This window comes from Artemia franciscana, unplaced genomic scaffold (assembly GCF_032884065.1).
Source record: "Artemia franciscana unplaced genomic scaffold, ASM3288406v1 Scaffold_986, whole genome shotgun sequence".
NCBI classification, from domain to species: Eukaryota; Metazoa; Arthropoda; class Branchiopoda; order Anostraca; family Artemiidae; genus Artemia; species Artemia franciscana.
The window spans coordinates 64810-92579 of NW_027069065.1; the positions used below are offsets into that span (position 1 = coordinate 64810).

Here is a 27770-nt window from a genome sequence, read left to right on the forward strand (position 1 = left end):
CCAATACCTAAGAAAACAAGCAACAAAAGATTATATACATGCATTGCAAGCCTTTAAAGTTTCATTGTCACATAGAGTAAAAGGTGATGAACTGCTTTTGATTCACCTTCGGTACCAAAGATAAATAGCCTCCTCAGATCTCCAGAGTAATCCCAGTTTGCCACATGCTCAATTTTTTTTAAATTTCAATTGCCAGTTAAAATATTCTGGAGATGCTGGTCAGTGATGGTAGTGGATCAGCTCATCTGGCACATTCCATACTGTAGGCCATGAGTTGTTGTATCCCTCCTTGTCAATGGATAACCAAAAGCTTGAACACTAGGAGATGAAGCTTTCTCTGGCTAAGAGAATTTTTCAAACCAAAGACAGAGAAGGATGTTTTATGCAAACTGGCGTTGCCATGATTCCTCTAGATGGGCATGATTCTGTTTCTCGGGATGGCATCCTCTTCTCGAGGAGCTGTCAAACTAGAGTACATTCTGGATGATATCTGGGTCATAGAGCAGTGTCTAAGTTGTTAACATACTCCGTTGGAATGTTGTATCGAAATTTACCATTAACCTATTTGAAGGGCCAAAATTATATATAGTCTAGCATTTATAAAGTTTTGCTTTCAAAGAGGCATAAAAAATGAGTGTTTTTTCGTCAATAATATGAGTGAATTCCTTTATATATAATTAATATTTCCTGTAGATTTAGGTAGTTGGCCCTGAAAATTACAAGTGTCAGTTTTAATAGAAACATATTTTCGTTATATTAAAGTTTCTCATCTTGGTTTTCAATTTCTTTTTCTGTTTCGCCACTCTTGGACCCAGACAAAAAGAGGCAAGCAGGGGGCTTAACACCGTCCAGTCATTTTCTACTCTTAAAAAGGGCACTAGAACTCATAAAATTTTAAATCCAAGCCATCCTATGGCTCTGAAACCTACTCTGATGAAAACTTGACTTACTACGTGGATCCAAGCCCTACTTGAGCCTGAAAACGAAGCTATAATCAATTTTGCCAAATTTTTGCAACAGAATTCCATTTTGAACTTGCCCCGAAAATTCCCCGAATCTGGAAGACTTGTCCCTGAAAACTCCCCGAATTTTTAAAACTTGTCGAGAGTAGAAGCCCTGATTTGAACGGTAGAATTTTTAAACCTGATTCAAAAATTCATAGATGACTTTTGATAGCAATTTTATAAGCTTTTTATAACTGGATAGCAATTCTCTTCAGATATTTTTCAAAGATAGGCGTTAGAAACCTGTAAGGAATTTGCAGTTTACAAAGAAATGTAGCCAAGATAAAAGCAAATACATCAATTGATGCCTCTCATTATGTTTTTCCATGATTCAATAGTTATTTCTGTCCATAGGCTAGCCTTTTTGCCAAAAGTTAAAAACACATGTTTTATAACAAAACTGTGTTGTAAGAAAATTTGCCATTTTTGCTTGATTAAAGCATGGTAATTTTTATTTTCCTTGGCCTTAATTGTAAAATGTAAAACCCCTGATAAATTACATTTCTCTGATGTAGCCTAATCAGGCTATTGAGGGATATCTACCTTTCTCATTACAAATTTTGGTAAAATTCTAGTTTAGTAACTTGGCTATCTTGGAAAGGGGTTAGTTTAGGAAAATGAAACTTTCAGGGATAGAATCCCTCTCCCAATAGAGGATCCTGACCTTTGATGACCTTTAAAAATATGTGTGTTATTAAAGTGAATCCTTGCAAAATAGATCTTCTGCTTGAATGTAGGGTAAAATTCTAGTTGTGACTTCTTGCTATCTCAGAAAGGGGTTAGGTTAAGAAAATGAAACTCTCAGGGATGGGTCTACAGGCTAAAGTATATCCCAGGAAGGTATTTTAAAGTACCCACTTCCACTCCTTCTTCTTTTAGAGAGCCCTGAAATTTGCCTACATGACAGGTCTACATGACCTTTTGAAATTTTGACAAAAGAACATTTACCTTAATTTTCAGTTACCAGTTGCTTTTTCTGTACATTTAGTTCTGAAAATACAATTCCTGTTATTTGAGTAGAATTCTAAGCCATATCAGTGTTTTTTTTTCAAAATTTACAAAATGTATTTGCATATCTTTAAAACCTGATAAATAGGGATTGAGCAAAGTTGTGAAGCTGAAAACAATTTTGTTGTACTTCATTCAAGCAGAGGATCTATTTTGCAAGGTTTCACTTTTATAACACATATTTTTGAAGGTCACCAAAGGTCAGGGCCCTCTAGAGGGAGAAGGAGTGGAGGTAGGTACTTCAAAATACCTTCCCAGGACATACTTTAGCCTGTAGACCCATCCCTGAAAGTTTCATTTTCCTAACCTAAACCCTTTCTAAGATAGCAAGAAGTATATTAACTAGAATTTTACCAAATGTAGTGGAACCATTTTGTTCTGTTCTTGAAGTAAATTTTGGCAATGGCACCATTTTGGCACATTAATTAATTTGTAAATGATTTAAGCAAATTCATACAAGTATAGACAAAGGCAATGTCCAAAAAGTATAGAAAACTGATCTTTCTGTAAAATACTAAGGACAGTGGAAATAAAATATGATTACATGGATTAGTGTAAAAACTCACATGCCCACATATATTTGGCTGTATCCTGGATTTCTGTTTGGCAAAGGTTTTTTTTTTGTGTGCAGGGGGGGGGGGGTCACAAAAAATTAAAAAAAAACATTCAGGAGAAAAAAAAAATTGTACAAAAATTTCAGGAGGGAGGAGGTCAAACCCCCTACCCTTCCCCCTGGATTTGGCCTTGCATATGTATTTCAAATATTTGGGACTATTTAAATATATATATATATATATATATATATATATATATATATATATATATATATATATATATATATCATAGTTTTTTCAGTCTTATGCAAGCTTTGACAGTAAGAGTTAAAGTTAGATTAATTTAAATTTGGTTTCTCAGAAATGGGTAAAAACTTGACCTAATCCAACCATACCTAACCCATCATCACCAAACCTTGTATAAAGCTGAAAAGGTTACAAGGGGCAAGTTTGAGGGAACAGTGAAATATTTGAGTACTACAATGGAGCAGTGAAATATTTGACTATTACAAAATATCTCAGGAAATTATAAACATCTTTGGGTTAAGGGGACATAGTTACGAATTCAATTTCTTGCCTACGGCAGTGCACTGTTTGTGATGTTCAAAAGAAAATTCAAACAGGCTATTCTAAGATAGTTGCTAATCGAGGGAAGTATAATAGACGTGCACTTGGTAGACTATATGCTACATTTTGTGATCATTCTGTCCTTTATCTTTCTGGTCTTTATTCCCTTCTAAAGAAAAAAGATGTTAATCAGATTTGGATTTTTTATTTCAGATATTGTAAATTTTTACTTTATCTCCCCCCTTGGTATAGCAATAGGAAGATAATTTGTAAGTTTGATGTCCCTGATATAAGTGCAAAGTTAGCCCTCATGTATGGAAGGTTGTCAGAATCAGCTTTTTATCGTTTATCACCTCATCATCCTTTGGTCCGTCTGTTCGGTTAATCTCATTGTAGCATAATGTTTTTTCTATTTGTAGTGTATTTTACTTGTAGTGTATTTAATTAGAAAAAGTGTATGTAGTGTATTTAGAGAGAGAAAATTTTCACAAATGCAATTTTTAAACATTGAAAATAACCTAATTAGCTATTTAAAAATGGTGCTCTTTTTGTTCTATAATTTTTGTTCTGAAAACCTGTTGCCCTACAGTACTATTGTCTTCTGAAACAAACATGCAAATACAATACAAACAGTGCCATTTGATTCCTTGTTTTATGCCCTTTCTCCATTGTATGGTTTATGTTCTTACAGCTACCCCTCCATCCTGGTGTTCCCAGGTAAAGCCCTAATGTATATATATATATATATATATATATATATATATATATATATATATATATATATATATATATATATATATATAGAACACACTAAAACACTGAAATTCTTACTAAATTTCTTACAATTAAATTCTTACCAAATATACAGCATGCTATTTACTTTACTTTACTATTTACTTTGCTATTTACTTATAATCACTCAGAGGAAACTAGATTTCATCAAGTCAAGAATTCAGTTATCCATTATGCAACTCATCATGGGATGACAAACAACAAAGAAATATATTATTAAAGACTATATATAGGATGATAAGGGTAGGAGGTGGTGCCCATTTTCAGGAAATTCACCCTAATATTGTAATCCTTTTTTTTTATTTGTGTGTTTCCTACAGAAGAGCTGCCCAAGCATCCAACTGTAATTTTATCCATAATTCAAAAAAAAAAAAAATTATGTATGAAGAATCCTTATAAGGAGGAAGTATTATGATAACAAACAAGTAGTACCATTCAATTCTGCATTTGACACTTTTGCCAACTTTTACCAAATACTTTTTCCAACTTTTACCAAATACGATGTCAGTTGTATCCTCTCTCATAATGGACAAGATATTTCCCTGTGTTATATACAAAATTGGGAAAGACATGGATTAAAATAGAAGGAGCCATCAAAATATGATTAATATAAATCTCTATATATGATCTATAAAGTAAGAAATGTGTTCTTATGGTGTTTATTATGACATTTGTCAATACCCTAAAGACAAAATTTTGCTTCATTTGTGGGAGATGGGGTATCATTTTTATTTTACAGAAAATTATACTTGAATATATAATTGAATAGTATTTCTCTTTTGTTACTAAAGTGTTTCTTCTCAGAAGGAGTCTTCCTATAGGATTAGCCAAATTTAAAATTCACATAAAACCAATTTTTTCCTAAATCCCAAATCCCCCTCCAAAAAACATTTGAAGTTCATTTTATGGTTTCTCCTAAAATATATCCTCACAAGTTGTTCTCAGTCAATTTTCGGCCATGTCCCACCTAAGCATTTCTAATATCCTCATGCCTCTCTTGTGATTTTTATATTTTTTTTTCATTTAGAATTTTACTTGTATTCGCCTGAAGGAAGCTTAAAAGGCCGCAGTGGTACCAATTACAGGGGACAAGGGGCATGCCTGCCTTGATTTGGAAAAAGACCTTGTTACCTCTATTTAATAGCTATTTTGTGTTTTAGCTATGTGCTTTATTGAAATAACAATACTAAATGACTGGTTACTTGCATAGTTCATCCCTGTGCTTTTGTTTTTTTCAAACCAATTAAATAGTACTGTTACTTTTCTTACTATTACTTTTCAATGACTTTGTTTAAGATGTTACTTCTTACCTCATCCTGGAGAATCCTAAATATACCACTAGTAGACAACCTTGTCTTGAATTGTGTAAAACAATTCCTCTCTGGTGTCTTACCTGCAGTCATGATCTCTGACAGGTGTTCAGTCAAAACTAGGCATCAGGTTGTCAGTTTATCTTCTTTTTTGCAGTGAATCCATAATCAAACAATGACCAACCAGCTCAACCTTTTCCTGAGAGGTATTTGGCTTCCACTTCCAATAGGAGGAAATTCAGTGTGCATTGCTTTAAGACTTATGAATGGATTGAATACTCATCAAACTACAATTTTTTGTTTTTTTTTGCTTGCTACCATTTATCTAGTGGGGATCTAGGGGCTGGGGAAACGGCTTTCATCAAGACAGAATTTTTTTAAGAGTTCTGGTCTGTTGAAGCAACATAGTAGTTATAAAAGACATAAGAATTGTGTGTCAGCATGGGCAGAATTTAAGATAATTAGTACTGATGCTTTGAGATGTGTAGCAATGACTTAAGTTGGTCAAAATTTCAAGAGGTTCAAGAAAATAGAGATCATGTAAAGTGTATTTTTTGTGCTATCTGCTTTTTGCCCACCAGGGTCTTTCTTCAAGGGGTCATGACAGATTAGAAACATCTGCAAGCTGGGATAATCTTGTTGAACTGATGGAGAAAATATGTAAAGGCAGCCAAAAATTGAAGGCAAAGTTATAGCACTGATTAGGTCATTATTGCAGTCGTCAGCACCAAAGCAATGCAGTTACACTGATAGGAAATGCCTTGCAGCAAGTCATTATTTTAGAAGTAAAATCAGCTAATCACTTCTTGTTGACAAGACAAAAGATGTTTCTAGAAAAGAATAATTAGCAATCCTACCCAGGTACATATCAGATAGAAAATTAGTGGAGCAACTAATTGGCTTCCATCACATGCAAATATTAAATGCCAAAAGCTTAGCCCTCTTGATTTTTGAAACTATAACAGTTTTTTTGTAGATTTGATGCTGTGCATTGTACAATGTTACGACGGCGTATTTGTTATGAGTGGAAAGGGAATTTGTTGGAGTTCAAGCAAAGTTTAGAAAGAAGGTGCCTCATGAAGTTTTGTTTTGGCACTGTGTTGACCACAGATTACACTTGGTTTTGACTGATTATCTGAAAAATGTCAATTAACTTTCGAAATTTTTCTCTGTCGTGCAAAGAATTACATTATGTAGCAGCACTTAAAATGGACTATTTGTGGAATCTCAGTGTGTCAGCAGGCAAAAAGTCTTGGAGCTTCAGAGGACAGCCCAAGCTTGCTGGTTTTATGCATGCCACTATATTTTCAAGCTGAAGGTCAGATTTGATTGTATTGTTTCTGTACTAGCAGTAGTCCCTGATAATTCTGATGGTGAGGCAGCATGTGAAGCAAAACGACTACTGAAAAAAAATCAACTTGACCTCTTTTGTTGCAACTTTGCAATTAATGGAAAAAGTGTTATTAATTGTAAATGTTGACTTGTAAGGCACTTACAATAATTTTCAGGACATACAAGACACTCCAAAAGCTGAGAAATGATAACCAATAAAAACTTTAGCTAAAACACAACCGAATTCTTGACTATAAGCAATATCCAGGAATCAAAGCATCCAAAACCAGTGCTCAGAACAAGAGAAGTTAACCATTTTGACTTGTCTCAAAGACTCTTTCAAATTTATCAGCTGACAAGCCCAACATCAGTCAGCCAGTTCAAATAGACTCCAGTAAATTTCTGTGTTTCAAGGTGATAGATTATTTCACGATCCAGATGGATTGATGTTTGATGTTTTTTTTGAATTTTCGAAAGTTGAAAGGATGATTTGTCATAATCAAGTGATTCTTGATGTTGATGACTATGCCCTAGAATCCCAGCTTTCTCTTGCAAAGTTGCACCTTTCAAAATGTGACACTTTTAAAATGGATCTGCTCTGAGCTATCAAAATTTTATCTGACTTCCCTATTGCCTATTTTGCAGTGCTAAAACGGATGAAGCTGGTTGCTACTTTACCTGTGACCAATGCCTGTAATGAACTATTCTTCTCATTATAAGGGCTTCTGAAGGACTACTTATGATCAACAATGGGAAATGACAGTCTCCTTAATCTCATGATCATGGCCATTGAAAAGAGAAGACCCTGAATTTGGATAAATTTGTTGACTGTTTATCAAAACAGTAAAGTCACCACTACCCCCATTTTTATTATTTTTGCCCAACCTTGTTCTGTTGGCTGTACCTTCATTAAAAATGAAAAAAAAAAAAAAAAAAATCCTTGCTCCCCCCCTCAACATTTTTGCGAATTGGCACCGTGAAAATGCCTCCTTGGTATCTTTTTTGGGTCTTCCTCTGGGCACATTTTATGCTGATGAAAAATATTAACTGAATCCAACGTTTTTTATACAATGGATAGCATCACTGCAATATTATCATGCATCATGTATTATATGTATTTGAATGTAATGTCATTTATATGAAAAAGGTTTTCAAAATTGAAGCTCTAAAGTGTAGTCAGCTGAAGGGTGCATATCCTGCTCATGACCAACCGAAATATTACCACGCCCCATGTTGGGAATCATGGCTCTTGACACTGCCCCTTAACCTCAGCTTTAGTCTTCTTAGGTATCTACCACCAGCCCTTTCCCCACCAATAAGAACTTAATTTTGATGAATTTGGAAAACTTTATATTTCTCATATAATTTCGAGCTTTATAAGTTCCATATATTTTAATCTTAGCATATGTGTGCAAGCAACTCTTGCGAGTAGGGAGGAGGTGTAAAATTGGAAAGACCTTTAAAGAGATAGCCCACAATCAATCTAAATTTTGTTTTACTATTCATTGCTATAGCTTATCTGTAGATGAGAATTATTTTCATTTCAAATATTGATGGTGAAATCCGGAAGAATTGATCTTTGAATGAATAAAACATTCTTATTTGAAACCGAAATTAAGGGAGTCTGGTTTTTCGGAATATACCTATTTGCCATAGACTTAGAATGGAACAAACATCATATATTTACAGCACATGTTTATCAGGTATTCTTTTGAGTTGCCTGTATCTTCTGCTTGTTTCTCTTGTTTTTTGGGCACTTTTTATCCTAGATACACTGAAAACCTGCTGCTTCATAGTCAGTCTAAAGTTGATCTTGCAAAGAGGGTTAATAAGGTATAGTTTTTTCTTGAAAGAATATGTTTGTCACCAAATGCAAATATTTGATGTCAAATAATCAGTAAGGTACAAGTGATCAGAATTGCCCTTTTTTGCTATTTATTGTGTTCTTAGTTGTAGAAGGATTGAACAAGCAGAAAGATTGGCATGTATATGATTCAGTTTTAGGTTTGCAGCAGAAAACTGTACTTGACGTTAAACACAAATTAAAAACCGGTTCTGCAATGATTGTCACAGACCATAGCTATTAGAATAAGTAGGGTCTGGAAAAACTTTACTCAATTTTTTTTTGTCATGTTATACTTTTTGTGTGTTGGTTTTAACCTTTGCTTTGTGGAAATTATCTTAATCTAATTTGTATTTTTTATTTCTCGTTCGCCATGCAAAAAGTGGGGTAGCATAGTAGCAATGCTACTTGGCAGTTTTAATGGCCTAGTGAAATCTATTGGCAGACTTTTCTGAAAATACCATTTTTACACATAAAAATTCTTTAGCTCAAAGATAAGCTGTCAAAACACGAGTTATGCTGCTAAAGTGTCGGCAGCTTTTGGAATTCTGTCAAATTCTACTACTGGCAGCTTTGGAACTTTTTTCATACATGTTTCTGGTAATGCACCGTTCCTTCTTAGTTGCTACATTCTTGTTAGATTAGAAAAATAATTGCTTGGTTTGGTGCTACGGATTTCATACCTATTTTGTACCATCATTGATGCAACTTCCAATGCCTGCCTCTAGCTGAATTTTTACTTAAGAGTCATTGTTTACATAAGGAACCGAATGTTGTACATTCAGGGAATGAAATATTGTTTGCATAAACTATTTCTTTGTGTCACTTTTACGTGAAAAATTCCCCTACCCTCTATGTGCATATGTCTGATGAAGGACATGCCTCATAGCTCTAAAGAGCAAAATTATTATTATTTTTTTTTTTTAAGAACATGAGTACATAATTTTAATGAGACTCTATATGAGGAACTCTAGAATGTAAGCACAAATGTATGCAGTGCTTTGTGTGAAAGCTTTTCTGATGCTGTGCCTCATGTTAATGAGTTGCATAAAAATATAGTGCTATTCAAGAGCAGTATTTCGTTAATAATTGTATTTTTGTCCTCAACTCCTCAAAATACTGGACATCATATGGTCCTTAAAACTCTTTTTTATGTGACAAAGTTGCATATATTTATTTTGGAAAGTTTGAGAGTTTGGACGTAAAAGCTATATTAATATCCAATGATAACAACAACTCCTGTTGACTTCTGTAATTTCACATCTGAAGTCAAATAAAGATTTTTTGTAGGGTTTATTGTGTATATTTAAAGGACTTAATGTAATAAAATTAGTTTAGATTAAAAAATTAAGTTTTCTAATGGAAATGAAGAGCAAAGTTAAAACTCAAAATAAACAAAAATTATTGCTCTGTGGTTTATGCAACACATATCTACAAAACTAGCTCAAATAAACTGACTCATGATATTTTGCAATTTGTCTATAATTCTAAAAAACTATCGCTTTATTGAAATATGTGCTTACTTTTTTCTTTTTTTCTTATTTTTTATAGCAAATTTGAATAATATACTAAAAGTATTTGATATCTTGGCTGGTGAAAGACTGCTGGGAGCCTTGTAAATTAATCTTGTATTTTCTACAAATACAAGCTGTTTTACACTAGTTCTATAATTTCTACAATTGCAAGGGGATGTCATAAGTCGGCTTATTTGAGTTAATCTTCCAGATGTATATTGTGTAAATTGCGAGAAAATAATTTTGTTTTCTTCCAAGTTTCAACTCTGCTCTTTACTTTCACCAGAAAGTTTGTTTTTTTTAGTAATTGTCTGTACTATAAAGATTTTTTTGATATCTAACCTCAAACTACCTTGATGTGTGAAAAGACTTTTTTTTAAGCTTGTGCCAAGAGTTTTCTTTCCTTTTCTTGGGCTGTAGGCTTGGGCAAGCAATTTTCATCATTGGAGTTGGATTCTAACTAAAAAAAAAGTCAGAATGATGTTTCTCAAATCGAAGATAAGAAAGAATGGAGGTATGTTGTTGAAAACTCCTTACTATACCCTTATTTAGGCTGTACGTTCATTTCTGAGCGTTTGATTCCCCTAGCACAAAGTTGTTCCAAGCTTATGAACAAGTTAGTGTCCTGGAGGAGAGCAGAGGCAGAGTGGACGATTGGAAATACCTTCTTGGAATCTAATTTGGGCTGTAGAGCTATTCCTGAAAGTTTTATTAACTTGGATTAACAGTATTCTAAGCTGGACAAAAGCTGATAACTGCAATTTCACTCAAATTTCATGTTTATTATAAAAGCAGTCGAGAAAAAAAAAGCTAGAAACAGAATTTTTTAGTTGTCTACAACTGAATTTGTGTCAACCCAGCATTAGTAGTCTCTGTTGAAGACTTTGAAATCTGTGCAAAAATTTTTGGGTACTCAATAGCTTTTGGATGATTTTTTTTGAATTATCAAATAAACTCAACCAATATCTAAGAGAACAAGCAACAAAAGATTATATACATGCATTGCAAGCCTTTAAAGTTTCATTGTCACATAGAGTAAAAGGTGATGAACTGCTTTTGATTCACCTTTGGTACCAAAGATAAATAGCCTCCTCAGATCTCCAGAGTAATCCCAGTTTGCCACATGCTTAATTTTTTTAATTTTAATTGCCAGTTAAAATATTCTGGAGATGCTGGTCAGTGATGGTAGTGGATCAGCTCATCTGGCACATTCCATACTGTAGGCCATGATTTATTGTATCCCTCCTTGTCAATGGATAACCAAAAGCTTGAACACTAGGAGATGAAGCTTTCTCTGGCTAAGAGAATTTTTCAAACCAAAGACAGAGTCAGAGAAGGATGTTTTATGCAAACTGGCGTTGCCATGATTCCTCTAGATGGGCATGATTCTGTTTCTCGGGATGGCATCCTCTTCTCGAGGAGCTGTCAAACTAGAGTACATTCTGGATGATATCTGGGTCATAGAGCAGTGTCTAAGTTGTTAACATACTCCGTTGGAATGTTGTATCGAAATTTACCATTAACCTATTTGAAGGGCCAAAATTATATATAGTCTAGCATTTATAAAGTTTTGCTTTCAAAGAGGCATAAAAAATAAGTTTTTTTTCGTCAATATTATGAGTGAATTCCTTTATATATAATCAATATTTCCTGTAGATTATAGCAGTTGGCCCTGAAAATAACAAGTGTCAAATTTAATAGAAACATATTTTCGTTATATTAAAGTTTCTCATCTTGGTTTTCAATTTCTTTTTCTGTTTCGCCGCTCTGGGACCCAGACAAAAAGAGGTAAGCAGGGGGCTTAACACCGTCCAGTCATTTTCTACTCTTAAAAAGGGCACTAGAACTCATCAAATTTTAAATCCGAGAAGGCTGACAGCCTTCAAAAAGTCGTTGATTTTGTTTGGGGTTTGACACGTTCGGCCAATAGGTCATATGCATTTGTATCACACGATTATTCTGTACCTCCTGTAATCACTAGCTTGCTTGGGTGTCACTTCAGTCAATATTCACTGAACCAGATCATGTGTTTGAACCCTTATAAAAGAATGGTTAATAACAAAACAAATAGTTCTATAGCTCTTTGGTCTGAAATGGAGCCCATGGGTAAGTCACCTTACCTTGGTTTCTATGAAATGACAGGAAAGTATTTGAAAGGATTGTTGCACTGAGAAATAGTAGGATTTTAGGTATTAAAATATGTTTGGTTCCGAATTCTGTGAAATTCTATCCTTACCAACAGTTCTAACTACTTTTTTGGACACTAATGCCCAACATGTTCCATACCAAAACTATTGTCGTAGAAGGAGTAGCTAGATTATTGTTTTGACCTTACTGTCAATACTTCGAACAACAAAAATATTTACTGCAAAGGAAAACAGATTTTGGCTGGATTTTGTTTATAGATACCTCAATATTTAGTATTCTTGCTAGTTTATAGATTTGCTTTTTTTTTTACCGACTACCCTTGATGACAGACACACAGTTCGTGTAAAATACTGGAGCATTTTAGAGCTTAAAACCGCCTTTTTCTCTTCCCTCATGTGAACAGGATTTTAATTTCTTATAAGAAAGGGTAACTACCTTCCAGAGAGCTACGACGTTGGTAGACTCCCGGATGAGAATTTCGTATTAACTTTCTAAGAACAGTTGAATGTTAACTTGGGAGTAATTGGACAATATAGAAGGTGGATAGAATAAGTTTAAGAAAATTGTTTGTGAAGTCGATAACGTCATCTTAGGGAATATAGGAAAATTAGTGAAAATGCTTCATGTCTAATAGAGAGGAGGAGGGCTTTTACAACAATTATTCGAGTGATATATTATATAGAAATAAGAGGAATGCAAAGAAAGTGGAAAAAGTATTAAAATATGGATCAAGGTGTGAACTAGTGGCCACAGATAAGATTGCTGAAGACCTGGAAGATACAGCCAGACGACATAATAGTAAATATTGTACTGAAATGCTAATAGATTAAGAGGGTATAGTCGATCTAGACTTGCCCCAGTTGAAGAGAGGACGCGGTGACAATTATTGACAAGGAAAGAGTTAAAGGGAGATGGACAGAACATTTCGAGAATGTGCTAAACCGTCATAGGTTCATATCCACTAAATTCGAAAATTTCATTTCCCAAACTGTCAACACCTGAGGCCTTACAATTTTTCAATCCTTTTGTTACTGTCACTAATTTTTACTCACAAAATAAATCTTCCTTCCATCTGAAGTATCACTAACTTTTTCAGTCTTTTCTATATCTACAGTAAGCTGTAGGAAAAACGTAATTCAATCCTGCTTTTTATGAATATAATGAGGTAAAGGTCGCGTTGGCTAGGACACGTTCTACTGATGAAGAATGCCAAATTGCCAAAGATAGTCCTTGTCGGCCAACTGTCTAGAGCCAAACAAAAGCAGGTCGTCCCCAAAGGGGGTGGGCAGATGTAAGGAAAGATTTAAGAGAAATGAACACTTCTTGGAATGGTGTAAAGAGGGAGACTGAATAGATTGGGATGGAGGAAGAGCACGCGTAGCTCTGTTGGCCTAAGGCGGCTTGGTGCTGCAGTGACTTGTTAGTAGTAGTAGTTGTTAGATAAGGGGGGGGGGGATAAGGCTAGGGAAAATTATCAATCAGGACTGACTAAAAAATACTAACATTGTCATTTTAGCCCATCATTTTTCATATAGAAGACGGTGGTTTGAGACAATCTTGAGGGACTATTTTCACTCCCTTGTATATGTGAGCATGCTGGTGTAGTATGATATTGAGGGTATTCTTATCAATTGCTAAAATTTTATTTGCCAAATGAATGGGTTTTTTATTCTAAATTTCGAAAGAAAAAATTGAAATCACAACATTAGAAACGGAGGGCAGATTTAAATTAAAATCTACAGGTAAAATGTAAATAACAGAAGGTAATTCATATAGACTAGCTACTCTCTTCCTATCTTTATCATGTTACTCAACGCTTCTAAATAATCTTCTCATGTATTTTAGATTCACTAGAATGATTGAAGTTTTCCCAGAAGCTGATTCTCTGCAAAACATTACTATTAAATTTAGCAACATCAAAGATGGCCAAAGGATTAATCAAAATGAGGTATATTTGCCAGTGCAACTACTTTTTTGTTCATTCAGTTGGGGATTCTTCTGTTTTGGGTGAGAAGAAAAGGAGTCAGATAAAATGAGGAGGAAAGGATGTTTGTAAACATTAGAACACATAAACCTATGCTTGTGGGAGTGGGAGCTGAGGTGTAGTGGAGAGGGCAGTGAAGTAAAACTGATCTTAGAAAGACATTTAATGTCCTGGTATGACTGCTGTATTCTGCTATTTGTGCTGAGTTTTTTTTATTTAGCCCTAAGTTAGTTGCCAAAACTATGAATTAAATAACCTGAAAGGAGGTATGATCTTGCTTTGTGAGGGTTGAATCTGTGATGTTAAGATACTCTTTAACCTCTAAACTTTTGGCTGATTATCTTCTAACCACCCTCGGACGTTAGGGTGGATCCTATAGCATCGCCTATGGTAAAGAGCCATGTCCCACCCCAGTGTAGTTTTTGACCACTTTGTATAGAAGGGTTGGCTATGGAAACTTGGGAAGAGACTCATTCGAATTTTATTCTAAGTCCTATGGGCCTCTGTAAGGGCTTTAAGTGACTGGAGGGCTTAAAGTGACCTCACCACGTGGCCCTTCTGTCACCTGCCGCACCCCATAATAACAGATCAAAATTTAGAGATAGTCGTTTAGTTCAGAATAGCTGAACATCCAATAAATGGCGTGTGCCACTGGGACATCATGACCCCATAGCCCTAGGGACAAGGACCGCAAATTAAGCGAATTTTCAATTGTTTATATATTGACTTCATAGCGGAAAAGGGGTGCATGCTCGATTCTAGGTGTCTGATTGGCTTGTATCTTTTCGTGGTCATTCCCGGGCCAAAAAGACTGCATTTTGTTGAATGTTGTGGATGTTAGGGAGCCCAGAAATGGGCGAAAAACTTTTATTCTTGACCTGTCTTAAACTCATATCCATAAGTTGTTAAGCCAATACGAACATAATGCATAAGAAAACTCTTGGAGGTACGGCCTGCGAAAAATGAGGCGCCAAAATGGTTTAAAAACTTTTCTGATTAATTTACAACTCTTGACCTTAAGTCCTTGGTCTAAAGGGACACAAAGGAAAAATGGGGAAAAATAGAAGCAAAATTTTGGTCCTCTAAAAACATCACCTGACAAATGTCCAAGAAACTTTCTCCCTAAACGGCTTGAAACTTACTATCGTAATTTTCTGGGCTAAAGGGATCTCAATGCACATCGAAAAATGGATTGATTTACCTGAAAATGGGATCAAAAACTTTTCTTATTTTTGTATTTTTTTTCCCACTGCTTGGAACTTAAAAGTGCTTGGGCCAAGGGAAGCACTATTTATCAGCTTAGACTTCTAGTTTTAAGTCCTTTGGAAAAGAGGAACGAAGTAAAAAAAAAAAAAAAAAAAAAATCAAAACAGGCTTCCTAACAAGGACCCAAAATTTATTTTTCTAACGATTTAAATCTACCCCAGTAAGCTCCTGGGTCAAGGGGACCTTAATGTACAATCTTAAAATTCTGGAGGCTATAAAAATTCTGCAGGTATTTTCTGTAGATTTATGTTGAAATAATAAATCATAGGCCCTTAGAATTATACCTCATTCTAAATTATGCACTTATAAAAGTTTTTATTTCATTTTTCAGTGTTTTTAAAGCGTCAAAACTTGTTACTAAAATTGAATATTACTAAAATCTTATTGTTACAGCAAAACCCCATAAGTTTTGCCCTAGACAGAAATCATTAGTTACTTTTCTGTCTGCATTTGGATTGCGAGAGTCAAGGCAAATTATAATCCCCATAGGAAAACGCATCGATTGACAAATTATTATATTTTTCCTTGTATATTCAAAAAAAATATAATTGTTGACTGTAGAATATGCTAAATTGTTTTAATTGGATGAGTGTGCCAACAAGCTAACTGCTGCCTTGTTGCAAAACCTAGGTATGTTCTGACTAGGAGCTATAGTGAGCTAAATCCAAGATGCAGAATTTCGCATAATTGTTGTGGAATAATGCTGTAAAAAAGAGCCTGAACAGTGTACAAAAAGTCCTGAAGCAGTTTTAAAAAGAGCTTAATCCTTATTCACTGAAAAATACCAAAGTCCACACTTGGTGAAAAATCTGGCTAAGTTCGAAAAAAAAAGTTGTTCAAAGAAAAGCAAATTAAAACAGTTCAAAATAGGGATGATACCTTTTTATTGACAGTGAATAGATATAAAATTATTTAACTGGATATTTCGAACACATATACAGTGTTCATCATCAGCAGTAAAACTAAAAGACATGAATAAAAATAAACAAAATTTATACCTAATAAACTAATTACATATAGTTTATTGCTCTTATTTTTTTCAATGCAACAGCCGAGGCAAATCTCTTTGACCTTTTCGGTTCCGGTTCATTAGAATTATCTGATATATTACGTGGACAGAGGTCATAGCTCTTAGGTGAGGTGATATTTACTTTATTTGACCTCAGTAAATTATCATAAATTGAGTTCAATCCAAATTCACCTGTATCTCTGTTTATGGAATTATTCTTGAATAGAATTTCTTTAATTTCGATTGTTTCCCTGAAAGTTTGCTTTAAACCTTGGTCCCTAGAAATCAAAGAAACATTTTCAAACAAAATAAAATGATTCGGAAAATTAAAGATATGCTCCGAGAGGGCCGACGTGAAATCTTCAGGTTTGGTATTTTGCTTTAAAGACGATGAAATAGAATTATGATGTTGTAGCAATCTCGTTTTTATATTCTGGTTAGTACGTCCCACATAAGAGCTTCCACAAGTACATGGGATTTTATAAACCCCACTTTGTTGCTCTACGGAAGTCCGATCCTTTCCAGAATTTAAAAAACTATCCAAAGTATTACTTTGATTTTGAAAAAATAAGAGCAATAAATTATATGTAATTAGTTTATTAGGTATAAATTTTGTTTAGTTTTATTCATGTCTTTTAGTTTTACTGCTGATGATGAACACTGTATATGTGTTCGAAATATCCAGTTAAATAATTTTATATCTATTCACTGTCAATAAAAAGGTATCATCCCTATTTTGAACTGTTTTACTTTCGTCATGGAAAGGCAGTGTGGTCTTCGAAGTTATCTACGAAAAAAAAATTAAGCGGAGATGTAGAAGAAAAATTGTCAATCTTAAAACAAAAGAAAAATCGACATGAATCAAAAAGCAAAAAAAAACCCAACTAAACCTAAAACACTAAAACCTTGCCTGCAAGAGCTAAAAAAGCTTTATTATTGATGGCTATGTCACCCTGGCTATTGAGAAATGAGACCAGTTCTTATGTGGTCTTCTTTTACCCAAAGGGACCCTTACTGTCGATTGCAAGTATACAAATCGTAATGTACCAACTATTATTAATTATTTATGTTTCTATAATAAATTAAAATTGAGGATTATTAATAGGCTCCTGTGGGCTGACTTCAAGTAAACTAGGAGCCTTATTGGGCGCAATAGTCCATGAATTTACATACTTAACAACTTGGCGTTTGCTATAATGTTATTATAACAAGTTGTGGTTTTAGAAATTTCTTTGGCTAAACTTTTTTCTGAGTTTTGAAACGTTTATGTGAAGATTTTGCCAAATACGTAAATACCAATTTGTGCTGATGTTTCAGATTCTGGTCTTAAATCCTAATAAAGTTTGCAGTGAAAGTGCTGTCCTGGCAGCTGCACTTAAGTGGAGATTATTCAAGAATAGTGTCATTTCTGACCTTGAAGTAGTCGAAGAAACGAGTTTCGAGGTTTTCTCCCTATTTATCGAGTAAGTGTACTGAACAATTTACATTTGATTAATATTTTAATTATTTGGTCATAAATATAATGGAAATCTTTGGCGTCGAAATCTGTTTGGCCTAGTATATAGCCAGTTTCATAGTTGTTCTGAGTATTCAAAGGTATTTGTTCACTCTTTATATATTTATTATTTTAAATAGACTGTTTCAGAGAAAATTAAAAAGCAACATCAGAACCTAAAACGGACAGAAATAAAGATACAACTGGGATTCCATTAAATCTTTTTGTTTTAGGCTCAAACTTAGAATTAACAAGACTGTTTTCACTGAATAAATGGAAGTTAACAGAAAAATTTAAGTTAAAACGATTATTAAATATACTAAACAAAAATGAAAGAAATCGTCAAAAATAAAGTCTGGACTCCTATCCCGCCTAAACGCACAAGTGTTACGCTTTGCTGGAAATACTACATACTGCTGTTAGTATACCCTGTAGGTCTATGTTAAGCGAAATTGTGTCTTTTTTATGTCCCATCCATCAGCTAAGAAAAAAAATTGTGGCGACTATTAAAGTTGGCAATAAATAACAAAAATTTATTAGAGTAAATGTATTTTCCATGATCAATTTAGTTTTATTTTCTTATAAGCACACTTACACTGGCACTATTTTTGCTTCATTGCATTTTGTTCATAAGTGTAGAAAATTGATGCCTAAAAGAATTTTTATGCATGAAGTAGCAACTTTTGAAACAATTTGTGTTTTCACTAAACTGATTAAACTGAATTTCAGATGGCTGAATAGAGGCATTGACTCTTCTTAGGGTGATATTTTGTGTTTTGTATTATTTAATTTTTTTTATCAGGGAATTTTTAACGTTTACCCATCTTTGTTTCTATACGAGATAGTTGATGTAATGTTAGCATTGGTTAAGTATAATTTTTAGTTTCATTTATGAGAAATATTCGCGAAACAAGTTGAGACACGTCAGTCATTAGATTGAAAAAAATGAAATAATTGAAAAACATACGAGTTGTCTTTTGACAATCATTGATCAGTTTAATGCTCTCTTATCATTTCTTCTTTCTATGAAATCTCATAGAACTTTTTCGTCTTTTTTTTAATGAGTGGCTAATAGGTTTGCAGCCATTAGATAAACTAAAGAAACAACAACATAAAATTGAAATGTTTGAAAAAATACGAGTTGTCTTTTGACAATCATTGGTCAGTTCAATGCTCTCTAATCGTTTCTTCGGTATGAATGCAGGGTTGGTTTTCTACATAAGGAAGCATGTTAAAAAAACAATTCTTACTTCATAATATGCAGAATAATCATAGTTAATATATTTTGCAGGGGGGGGGGACCTTTATCATCACTTCTTCCATTCTTTTTCCAATTTTTCTATCACATTTTTTAATATTTTTGTCAATTTTTTAGTCTTGAAAATCGTTAATAAATAAACACCCAAGTGCCATCTAAGTAACAAATTGCTCATTTTTCTTTCTTTTGTTTCAGTGTTCTGCAGTCAGAATGTGTTTTTTCACGTGCTTTATCACTAAATGCAGAATCTTCTTTGGGTCTGTTTGCTTTGGCGGATAAATATATTTGTCCAAATTTAGAAAGTGGAGTATTGGCACTGTTCCACTCACACACTTCGCCTGAAAATGCTGCGTTAATGTGCGAGCTTGCTTCTGACATTCTGTGCATGCCCTACTTAGCCCAATATGCTACGAGAGTAAGATATTTTTTCTACTTCCTAGACCTATTCCAGTTAGATTACCCTACTAGGATAGTAGATTAATTGGTGCTTGTATGATATACCCCCTACCTCTCAAGTTATTCATGCATTGACTCACAGTAAACCAGTTTTTTTGCTAGTTTCTTTCAACTTAGCGTGAGAAAAGACAAAAAGAAGTGAATATAATTTCGACCATATATTGACACATTGGGGGGGGGGGGAGTATTTGGACAGTGTGAAGTCAGAAAACAATTCTTACTTCATAATATCAGAATAATTGTAGCTAACATATTTTGCCTGCAGACCCACTGTACTTTGCCCTCTCCCTCTTAATGTGCAAACATATACCCCAAATTTATCTCTAAAGTATTATATTTTTATCATACTTAGGTATATTTTATTAGGGTTAACTTAACTTCACTTTTTATAGAATATAATTTATTTTAAAATTTCTATCACAGCATAGTTGGCGGGGATGGAGTCACTTTGGGGACTTTTGGGGAGTTTATAAGGGATGGTTGTTGCGGGCGGGAAGGTAGGGTTTGGGGATGACAGAACGTAAAGATGACAGAACGTACCAAAACGAACACATAGGAGGTATCTTCTCTCGGCCAACGTGGTGAGCTCGAACTTACCTAGTAGATAATGACGGAATCTTCCCTTCACCATTTATGATTCTAAGTACTCGTTTTTGGGTATTTTGAATCATATAAATATACTCTGAAGAAAGACCAAAATGCCATACTGGATAAGCACACTCGAGTATTGACCGAATAAAGAACAATAAAGTCGGAGAAGGTCCTTAGGGGGTGCAAGAAAATTTTATGAAAAGTATTAGAAGGGAAACTGAAGGAGAAGCTTGTTTGAGGATGGTTTGAACATGGACGTCCCACTTCAAGTCAGCAGTAATTGTCATCCCAACTAATTTAATGCATCTGATAAAGATTTTGGGAGGAATGGTGTTTTTGAAAGAGGGGGGATGATTTAAACAAATTAACTGTCGTAACTGACGAATTATTAGCGTTAACTTTCATCTTCGACAAAGAAGCCTCCTGTGTGACATCGTCAATTATTGTCATAATTGAGCTTTTAATGTTTCGTCGGTAAGCCTCAAATGCAGATAGGTCGTCCACATATCATACAAGTTTCGGATAATTTTGTAAGATAATTGGTGTAGAATTTTTACTAGGTTTTCATGCAATAATTTTTAGACTTCCGTTTTACAGCACAACCGTGATTTCTATCCTATTATCCCTTTGTCTGAGTGCACATCAAATTTCCCGGAGATGCAGTATGGGGTACCACAGGGCTTGGCTCATCACTTTTTTCTGTCTGTGTTAACGACTTAAGTAATGTAATACAGGGCTGCAAATGCTGCTCTGTCTGCTCATTAGCTCAGACTTGATGTAGCAGCGAGAAAAACTTTATCCTTATTTGCCGATTTTGCATATTTGAAAACTATGCAAAGGCAGAACAATAGCTGCTGGGAGCGCTTGAAGTGTGCTAATATTTTAATGTTGAAATAGGGTTTGTTTTTAAAGCTTCGAAACTCTCCTTGAGTCAGCCCTTTTATTTAGTTCGAATGAGTCTGCTTTTATTTTTCCTGTTTGGATAATATTGTTGTTTTTTTCTATTATCTTATCTATTTTACTGCTTCTAGTTGATGGTAAATATGTAGATAATTAAAATATATTTCTTTTTATGCTGAAATTCGTCTAAAATCATAACAGTTGGACTTCAATATTACACAACTTTTCACCGTCATTACTGTTTTTCGTGCTATATCAACCTTCATTGTTTTTCTTTTCCCTTTTTAGGTGTTTCTAAGTGGTTCTTCAGAAGTATTGAGTGAAAAAGCGCTGCAGTGCTCAGTGGAAACACTGACTATGCTAATTTCGGACACGAATTTCTCTTTGGATAAAGAGAGCCAGTTATTTGATTTTATTGAAAGGTATAAAACCCAACACGGTTACAATGTAAGTGCTTCTGTTATTCTCTCTCCCTCACTCTCTCTTTTTTTCTAATCTCCTTATCCCTCTCTGTTTTCTGCTTCTCCTCATAGCGTTTTAAATAAACCCTTCTTTTCAATTAGCCAATTGGGAGGAAATAAAAGTAGACTCAAAAAATAGAATGATATTTGAGACTTGTTATAGTACCTCAATCGAAAATGTGCAATGTAAATTAGAGCTTACCAATACTAAAAATTTAATATCCTACAAAGTAAAATTTAATGCTTCTTGATTATATACTGGTTGATATATTCAAATTTAAACGGGTTTTGTGTATATTTGATTCCTTAATTGTTTGTTAGCATGATCTAAGAAATTTTGGCGAGAATTCAATTTCTACTTTCTGTTAATGCATCAAGAATCATCCAATTTTAAATATTTGTTTTTTTCTCAGACTCGTTGTGATTCTCACTGTTGTTTCTCTTCTAACCGCCCACTTCATTTACGATCCAACGTGGTCATCCCTGTCGCTTTTCTCTTTTTCGCAGATTTTGTTGTACAGTATTTCCATTTGAGATTCGTAGTGATACTTGTTGTCGCATGTCTTCTAATCGTATATCTCATTTGCACTTCATTTCGTGCATCATTTCATCAGAAAATTTTATGCCTTTTGCATTAGCTGTTCGGATTCATTCAAAATCATCTTCAGAGAAACATTATACATGTCTAAATAAATACACAGTGGCTCGTTTAAAGGTAGTATTTATATTCGTTATGTTTTAGTTAAAAGTCACGGAATGTCAAATTAGCAATTTCGATTGAGTTAAGAAATTATGACGTAAATTCAATTCCTCCTTCCTGTTAATGCATCAAAGAATCATCCATTTCTTAGGATTTGTTTTTTTCTGGGACTCGTTGTGATTTTCACTGTTACTTCTCTTCTAACCGCAGATATCATTTACGATTCAATGCATTCGTTGTGGTGCTGGTTGCCACATATCTTCTAGCCGCTGATCTCGCTTGCGCTTCAATTTTGCGAATCACTACTTCTGACTTTTTTCCACACCGTCTACTTCAGCCGTTCGGATTCATTCAAAATCTGGTGTAATTTCATATGACGTCGTATATATAAACACGCTCCTTATTCAATTGTAATTTTCTGAAATATATTAGTCACGCAATAGCATAATTATCGTGTTATTTTTTGTTTAAGTCACATTTTCGTTGGCAATTCAATGTGATCTGTTCTTGTTTCTTGTTCATTGCGTTTTTCTTTAGCTGTTAATTTATTTTTCATCTTGTGTAAATTTGCAGGTGTCAAAGATACTAAAAGTTAATTCCTGCTTCCTATTTATTAATCACAAACTCACATACTCTAAATTAACACGCCCCTTCATTCCATTGTAATTTTGCTTTGTCTTCTAAGAGCTCACGCGCGCTAAACTGACACGTTTTTTCATTCCATTTTGATTTTGCTTTGTCTTCTAGCCACAAGTTTCGCTGTGCAACTTTTGTTTGCAATTCAGTGTGATTTTTGCTGTTTGCTGTCAAACTCGTGACCTATTGAGATCGTTTTTTAGGTCAGAATAGACCAGGGTGCCAATATGTAAAAAAAATGCCGTAAAATTTACATAAATACATACACGACTTTTCGTTTAAAGATATAAATGACGAGACCCCAGCGGTCCATGCGGCTGGCTTGTATATATATTGATTCTCATTGTCACTTGTCTTCTAACTGCAGATAATGCGAACTTCTTGTTGATGTCAAGGCGTGAGGTTAGGCTCGATACAACCACCCTTGGAAACATACGAATTTTTCCTTAAAGTTGTGACCTATTAGATCGTTTGTGTGGCCAGAAATTCTGAAATGCCAGTTTTCAGAAAAAAAAACTATGTAGCCGACTTCGAGGAAAAATTAACGTGAGGCAAAGTACAACGACATCAATTTCCACTTTGACCAGTGTTTGGGATGACCCTACTGTCCGTACATGAAGAATCAGTAAAGCATCAGTATCAGTACTAGGAACCGAGCGAAGCTTCATATACTTCTCCTATCTTTTTCTTCATTAGTGCATATAAACCGCACTATTTTGCAATTGAATGAAAAAATTGTAAGTTATAAATTGATATTTTTGAATGTAACTATTAAGATATGTTTTATATTTCTTGTAGCGGTATTTTTAGACACTCCTCTCGAATACAAAAGCTACTGTAAATTAACTGAGGATAGTATTTGTTAGATGGGTTGAGTCTTTGCATGAAGTGATTCCACTTTTTTTATCCTAAAAAAATAGTTTAAAGCTAGTCACCCGCTAGACGGAATTTCTATATGCATTGTGACTTATGTGCATTTTAATTTTTAAAATTGCATTAGTTGTTGGTTATTCTGAGTTATTTGGTGGTTTTTGGATACTTATGAGTAATTGTGAAGTACTGGCAATATAAAAAACATAACTTAAAATAACCTAAAAAGCGTTAGAAAATTCTATATTATCGTTTATTCTGACATTAGACTGTTATTTGGTTTAAGATTTATGTTCCCTGAAAAACATGTAGTTTTCCGATAAGCTTACAGCTGTAGCCCGCGCCAACAGGACAAGATATTCATATATATTTGTATATCTTACCCCCCCCCCCCCTTTATTCTACCTACCTATTGTCTCTTTTAACGGACTTTGATCATTGAATTCATTATTATCAGATTAATCTGTTTACCAAAGCAGAATTATGTCATTATTTACATTTTTTTTGGTAAATGACCTAAACATAAAATAGGAAAACTTTCGTAATTTTGCATGCATCTGACGCATTTTCAACCTAGTTTTCAGCAAAGAATTAAAATAAAATCCGAAATTGAATTCCAAAATGAAATTCAGTATATGGGTAAGGCTGAATTTCATCCGTCTAGCGATGGCAAGATTGTCGTCTTACGTTGGGCCATTAAAACCAAAGGACTGTAGAAAAAAACATATTGAAAACTTGCAAACGGCACATAAATCTTAAGCCATATAAAGTGTGTTTCAGGATAACAATACCCCAATTGATACAAATTTTTGGTGCAGCATAAAAGATGGCATTCATTTACACATGTGTACATGCATATAAAGCTATGATTTCTTTTAGAATTACGCGCATGGAACGATTCTGAAATTGAATGCATGAATAAATTCTCCTCTAATATAAATCCAAAAATCAATTCCAAAGGGGATTTTAGTAGCAAAAGAAGAATCTAAAAAAGTAAAAACTGCTTCCTTATTCACGCTACAGCAACCATGCTTTTGAAAGAGGGTTTGCCCCTTATCACTGCCCAAAATAAAGAAAACCAATAAAATGTCCATAGAACAGTTGAGATGGATCGATCGTGATTGATCGTGAAAATAAAAGAATAAGACATTTAAAAATTCTTGTGTTACTGCCATTCCTATTATGGTGAAAAAAATGTTATCGTACCGTAAATGAAGCTAATTCAACTCAACTGTTTAATTGCAGGAAGGATGAAGGTTTATACCAAATGTTCAGTTTTTATGTTATATTTCTATATGTTTGAAAACGCATACACATAAATGTTTTAGAACATACTTTATGCTCTATTTCAACTAACTGTTTTTAAGAATTATGAAGACTTATACCTTGTTTTCTATTTCGGCTGTTTAATTGCAGGAGGCACGAAGCCTCATACCTTATGTTCATTTTCTACAAATGGATATTGAAGAATTTCTCCATGGCCCTGCTCGTTCTGAATTGCTCAAGGATAAGGAAAAATCTGACTTCTTTCTTTTCAAGGAATCAAATATCATCCCCCCTAGTTGGGATTTAAGCAGAAAGACATTTAGAGTGACCAAATCCGTAGTTAACCATGTCACAATCAGAATAAACACGAACCTTCTCAGTTGCGGTAGTGGTGGTTGTCTTGGTCGATTGTTTCAAGTAGAGCAGTCAATGTCACTAGTAAGTTGTCATATAAAGGTTCAAATTGATACTGGATGTTTGGCAACTGTTTCAGTCCTTGATTCAAAAGATAATCCTCTAGTTGTTAAATCTGTGTCTGTAGAAACGGGTGTCTGTTGTGTTGCTGTTGTGTTTGATAGTCAACGCGTTCTTTGTAGTAACTCTACATACAAACTTGTTGTAAAGGGAATATTCCCTGCAGATGTGAAGTTTGCATGGTTGAAGGGGATCAGTTTATGAAATAAACTTTGTTTATTAATAGATTTAGGTTGATCTGTGGTTAATAAAAGAAAAGGAGTTATAAAAGGAGTTAAATACATGTTATTTATATATGGAGTTATAAAAGGAGTTAAATATATGTTATTTTGTATTGTGATTTGTTCATTTAATGCTGAAGATTGTCCCACTAGTATCAAAGATTTTTTGTCACCAGCTTCATTCAATTCGAACTATAAGGAGCAAGAAAAACGATGTATCTTGAAAGAAAATATTGAATTGATTCAGCAAGTCAAATACAAGATATCGATACTTTTGGTTTCAGATGACAAACCAGATATAAAATCTAGAATAAGTGAGTCTACAAATACACATCAAGTAAATTACATCACATCAAGTAGTGCCATCAAGTAACTTACTTACACCATTGGATTAAACTTTCTTTTTCTTCTTAAGTTTTGGTCAATTGTTTCAGACGAAAGCAATTTTTAATTTTGCTCATTGCTTTAGAGGGACAAACTGACAAAAGCCAGAAGACATCTTAAAAGGAAGATTGTGAAATTAGAATTTGAACGTTGTTCCGATGAGAAAATGCTGTTGTTTTTTTTCTAAGAGAGTTAACTTCCGCCAAAATGGTTACCAAAAATTGGATACCCGATTTGATGTCAAATGTGCACGAAAAAAAAAAAATCAAAGATAATGCTTAAAGCTCATTTTTTACGCGCTTTTTAACATTATTTTTAAAATAGTGCTTTGTTTCCAAATCCAATGACCGACGGTAGTTTATCAGACTGATGTTAAAAACACCAGTAAGACGTTGAAAGTGAAATAGTAGCATGTTAAACCATCTGTTTATTGTGGTGGCTGGCTAATTTGCAATCCCTAATGCTAATGAGTATTAACCTTTACAATTTTGGCAGTTTCAGTAGAGTTTAATAGTGCCGGTTTTACTTTCATCCGAAGCAGACCATTTCTCGCCTTATTTCTTCCTCCTCCTTCTCGTATGATCATTTCTACTTAAAAATTCCTACTACCAAGAAGCAGAAACTCAACAGATTTTGAAACAAAGAAGAAACAAAACGTATTTTGAAAATTAACATCTTTTGAGAAAGACTGATTAATAACGAAGTTCCCTGAAATTATCCTAGAAATTTTTTCGAAAAAAGGAAAGACTTTTATAAATGCTTATCTAAACAAGTTCAGCGTTTGTGCCTTTTTGGTAGTACACAAATAGGAAGCTTTTATTCACCATGATATACCAAGGACAACAGAATAAACATATTTTCTGCCCTTTAGTCCATTCATACTAGAAAACCACGATTTTCTAGGATTTATCTTTGGTTGTTTCAAATATGAAGTTTTTAACGTTGTGCCATATTTTTGCCAGTGTTGCCACGCTGAATTGTGAAAATAAATAAGCAAAATTAATTAATTAAATTTGAAGCCTTTTCCGTCCACAAATTCAAACACTTACAATCTGTTGATTCCCAAAGACAACTGCATCTTCAAAGAAAAACTATGCCTTCTTAAGATGCTGTATCATAGAGTTTAGTTTATTTTTGGCTGATTTCGCCCATGTTTTTTTTTTTTTTTTTTATTTGGCTCCTGCTATTACCAAAACTACGAACAGAGATCTTTGCACTAAAAATTGGATTACAGTTTTTCTTAAATATGTATACAGTTGGATATGTTTCCACTTCACCAATTCAGGCAGGTTTCATTTTACTGTCCTTGGTATTATAAAACAAAATTGATGACCAGAAAAAGGACTCTTTAATTATTGTTCTAAACAGAAGCAAGCCAGCTTTTAAGCTAAACGTTAACTTTATCACCAAGTGATGTGAAATCCCGCTGCCGAAGCAGAAGTCGCTCATGTCAAAACCCAGCTAACGCATACAAAGAAAAATTTTCTTGTTTCCAAAATTCTTGGATTAGTCCATTAGAGTAAGTTTTAATGGGTAGGATTTGATTGAAACGCTGAGGGCAGTGAACTGTATGTGTTTGGTATTATAACACAGCTTAAGTAAAAAAGAGTAAGAGTTAAATAGAAATAAAAGCGGAACATTTCATAGATTAAAAATCTTGATATTAGTTGTAATCAAATAGTTCGTGGTAACGCACAGTAACTAAGAAGCAACCCGGCTCAATAGTA

At 34.0% G+C, this 27770-nt stretch overlaps 1 protein-coding gene across 3 annotated transcripts; it reads left to right on the forward strand.

The window, feature by feature from the left end:
- Positions 1-1132: 1132 nt before the first annotated feature.
- On the forward strand, positions 1133-25776 carry LOC136043784 (uncharacterized). 3 transcript variants are annotated; one of them, XM_065728699.1, is made up of 7 exons: positions 1144-1249; positions 10306-10438; positions 13918-14020; positions 17649-17794; positions 19280-19499; positions 21320-21478; positions 25115-25776. In XM_065728699.1, exons 3-7 carry the CDS (start codon positions 13928-13930, stop codon positions 25640-25642), a joined length of 1146 nt encoding a protein of 381 aa, XP_065584771.1. In that variant the 5' UTR covers positions 1144-1249; positions 10306-10438; positions 13918-13927; the 3' UTR covers positions 25643-25776. The 3 variants fall into 3 exon arrangements, with proteins under 3 accessions (XP_065584769.1, XP_065584771.1, XP_065584770.1); XM_065728698.1 differs by having other exon boundaries at positions 10345-10438; XM_065728697.1 differs by lacking the exon at positions 10306-10438 and having other exon boundaries at positions 1133-1249.
- The last annotated feature ends 1994 nt before the right edge of the window (positions 25777-27770 follow it).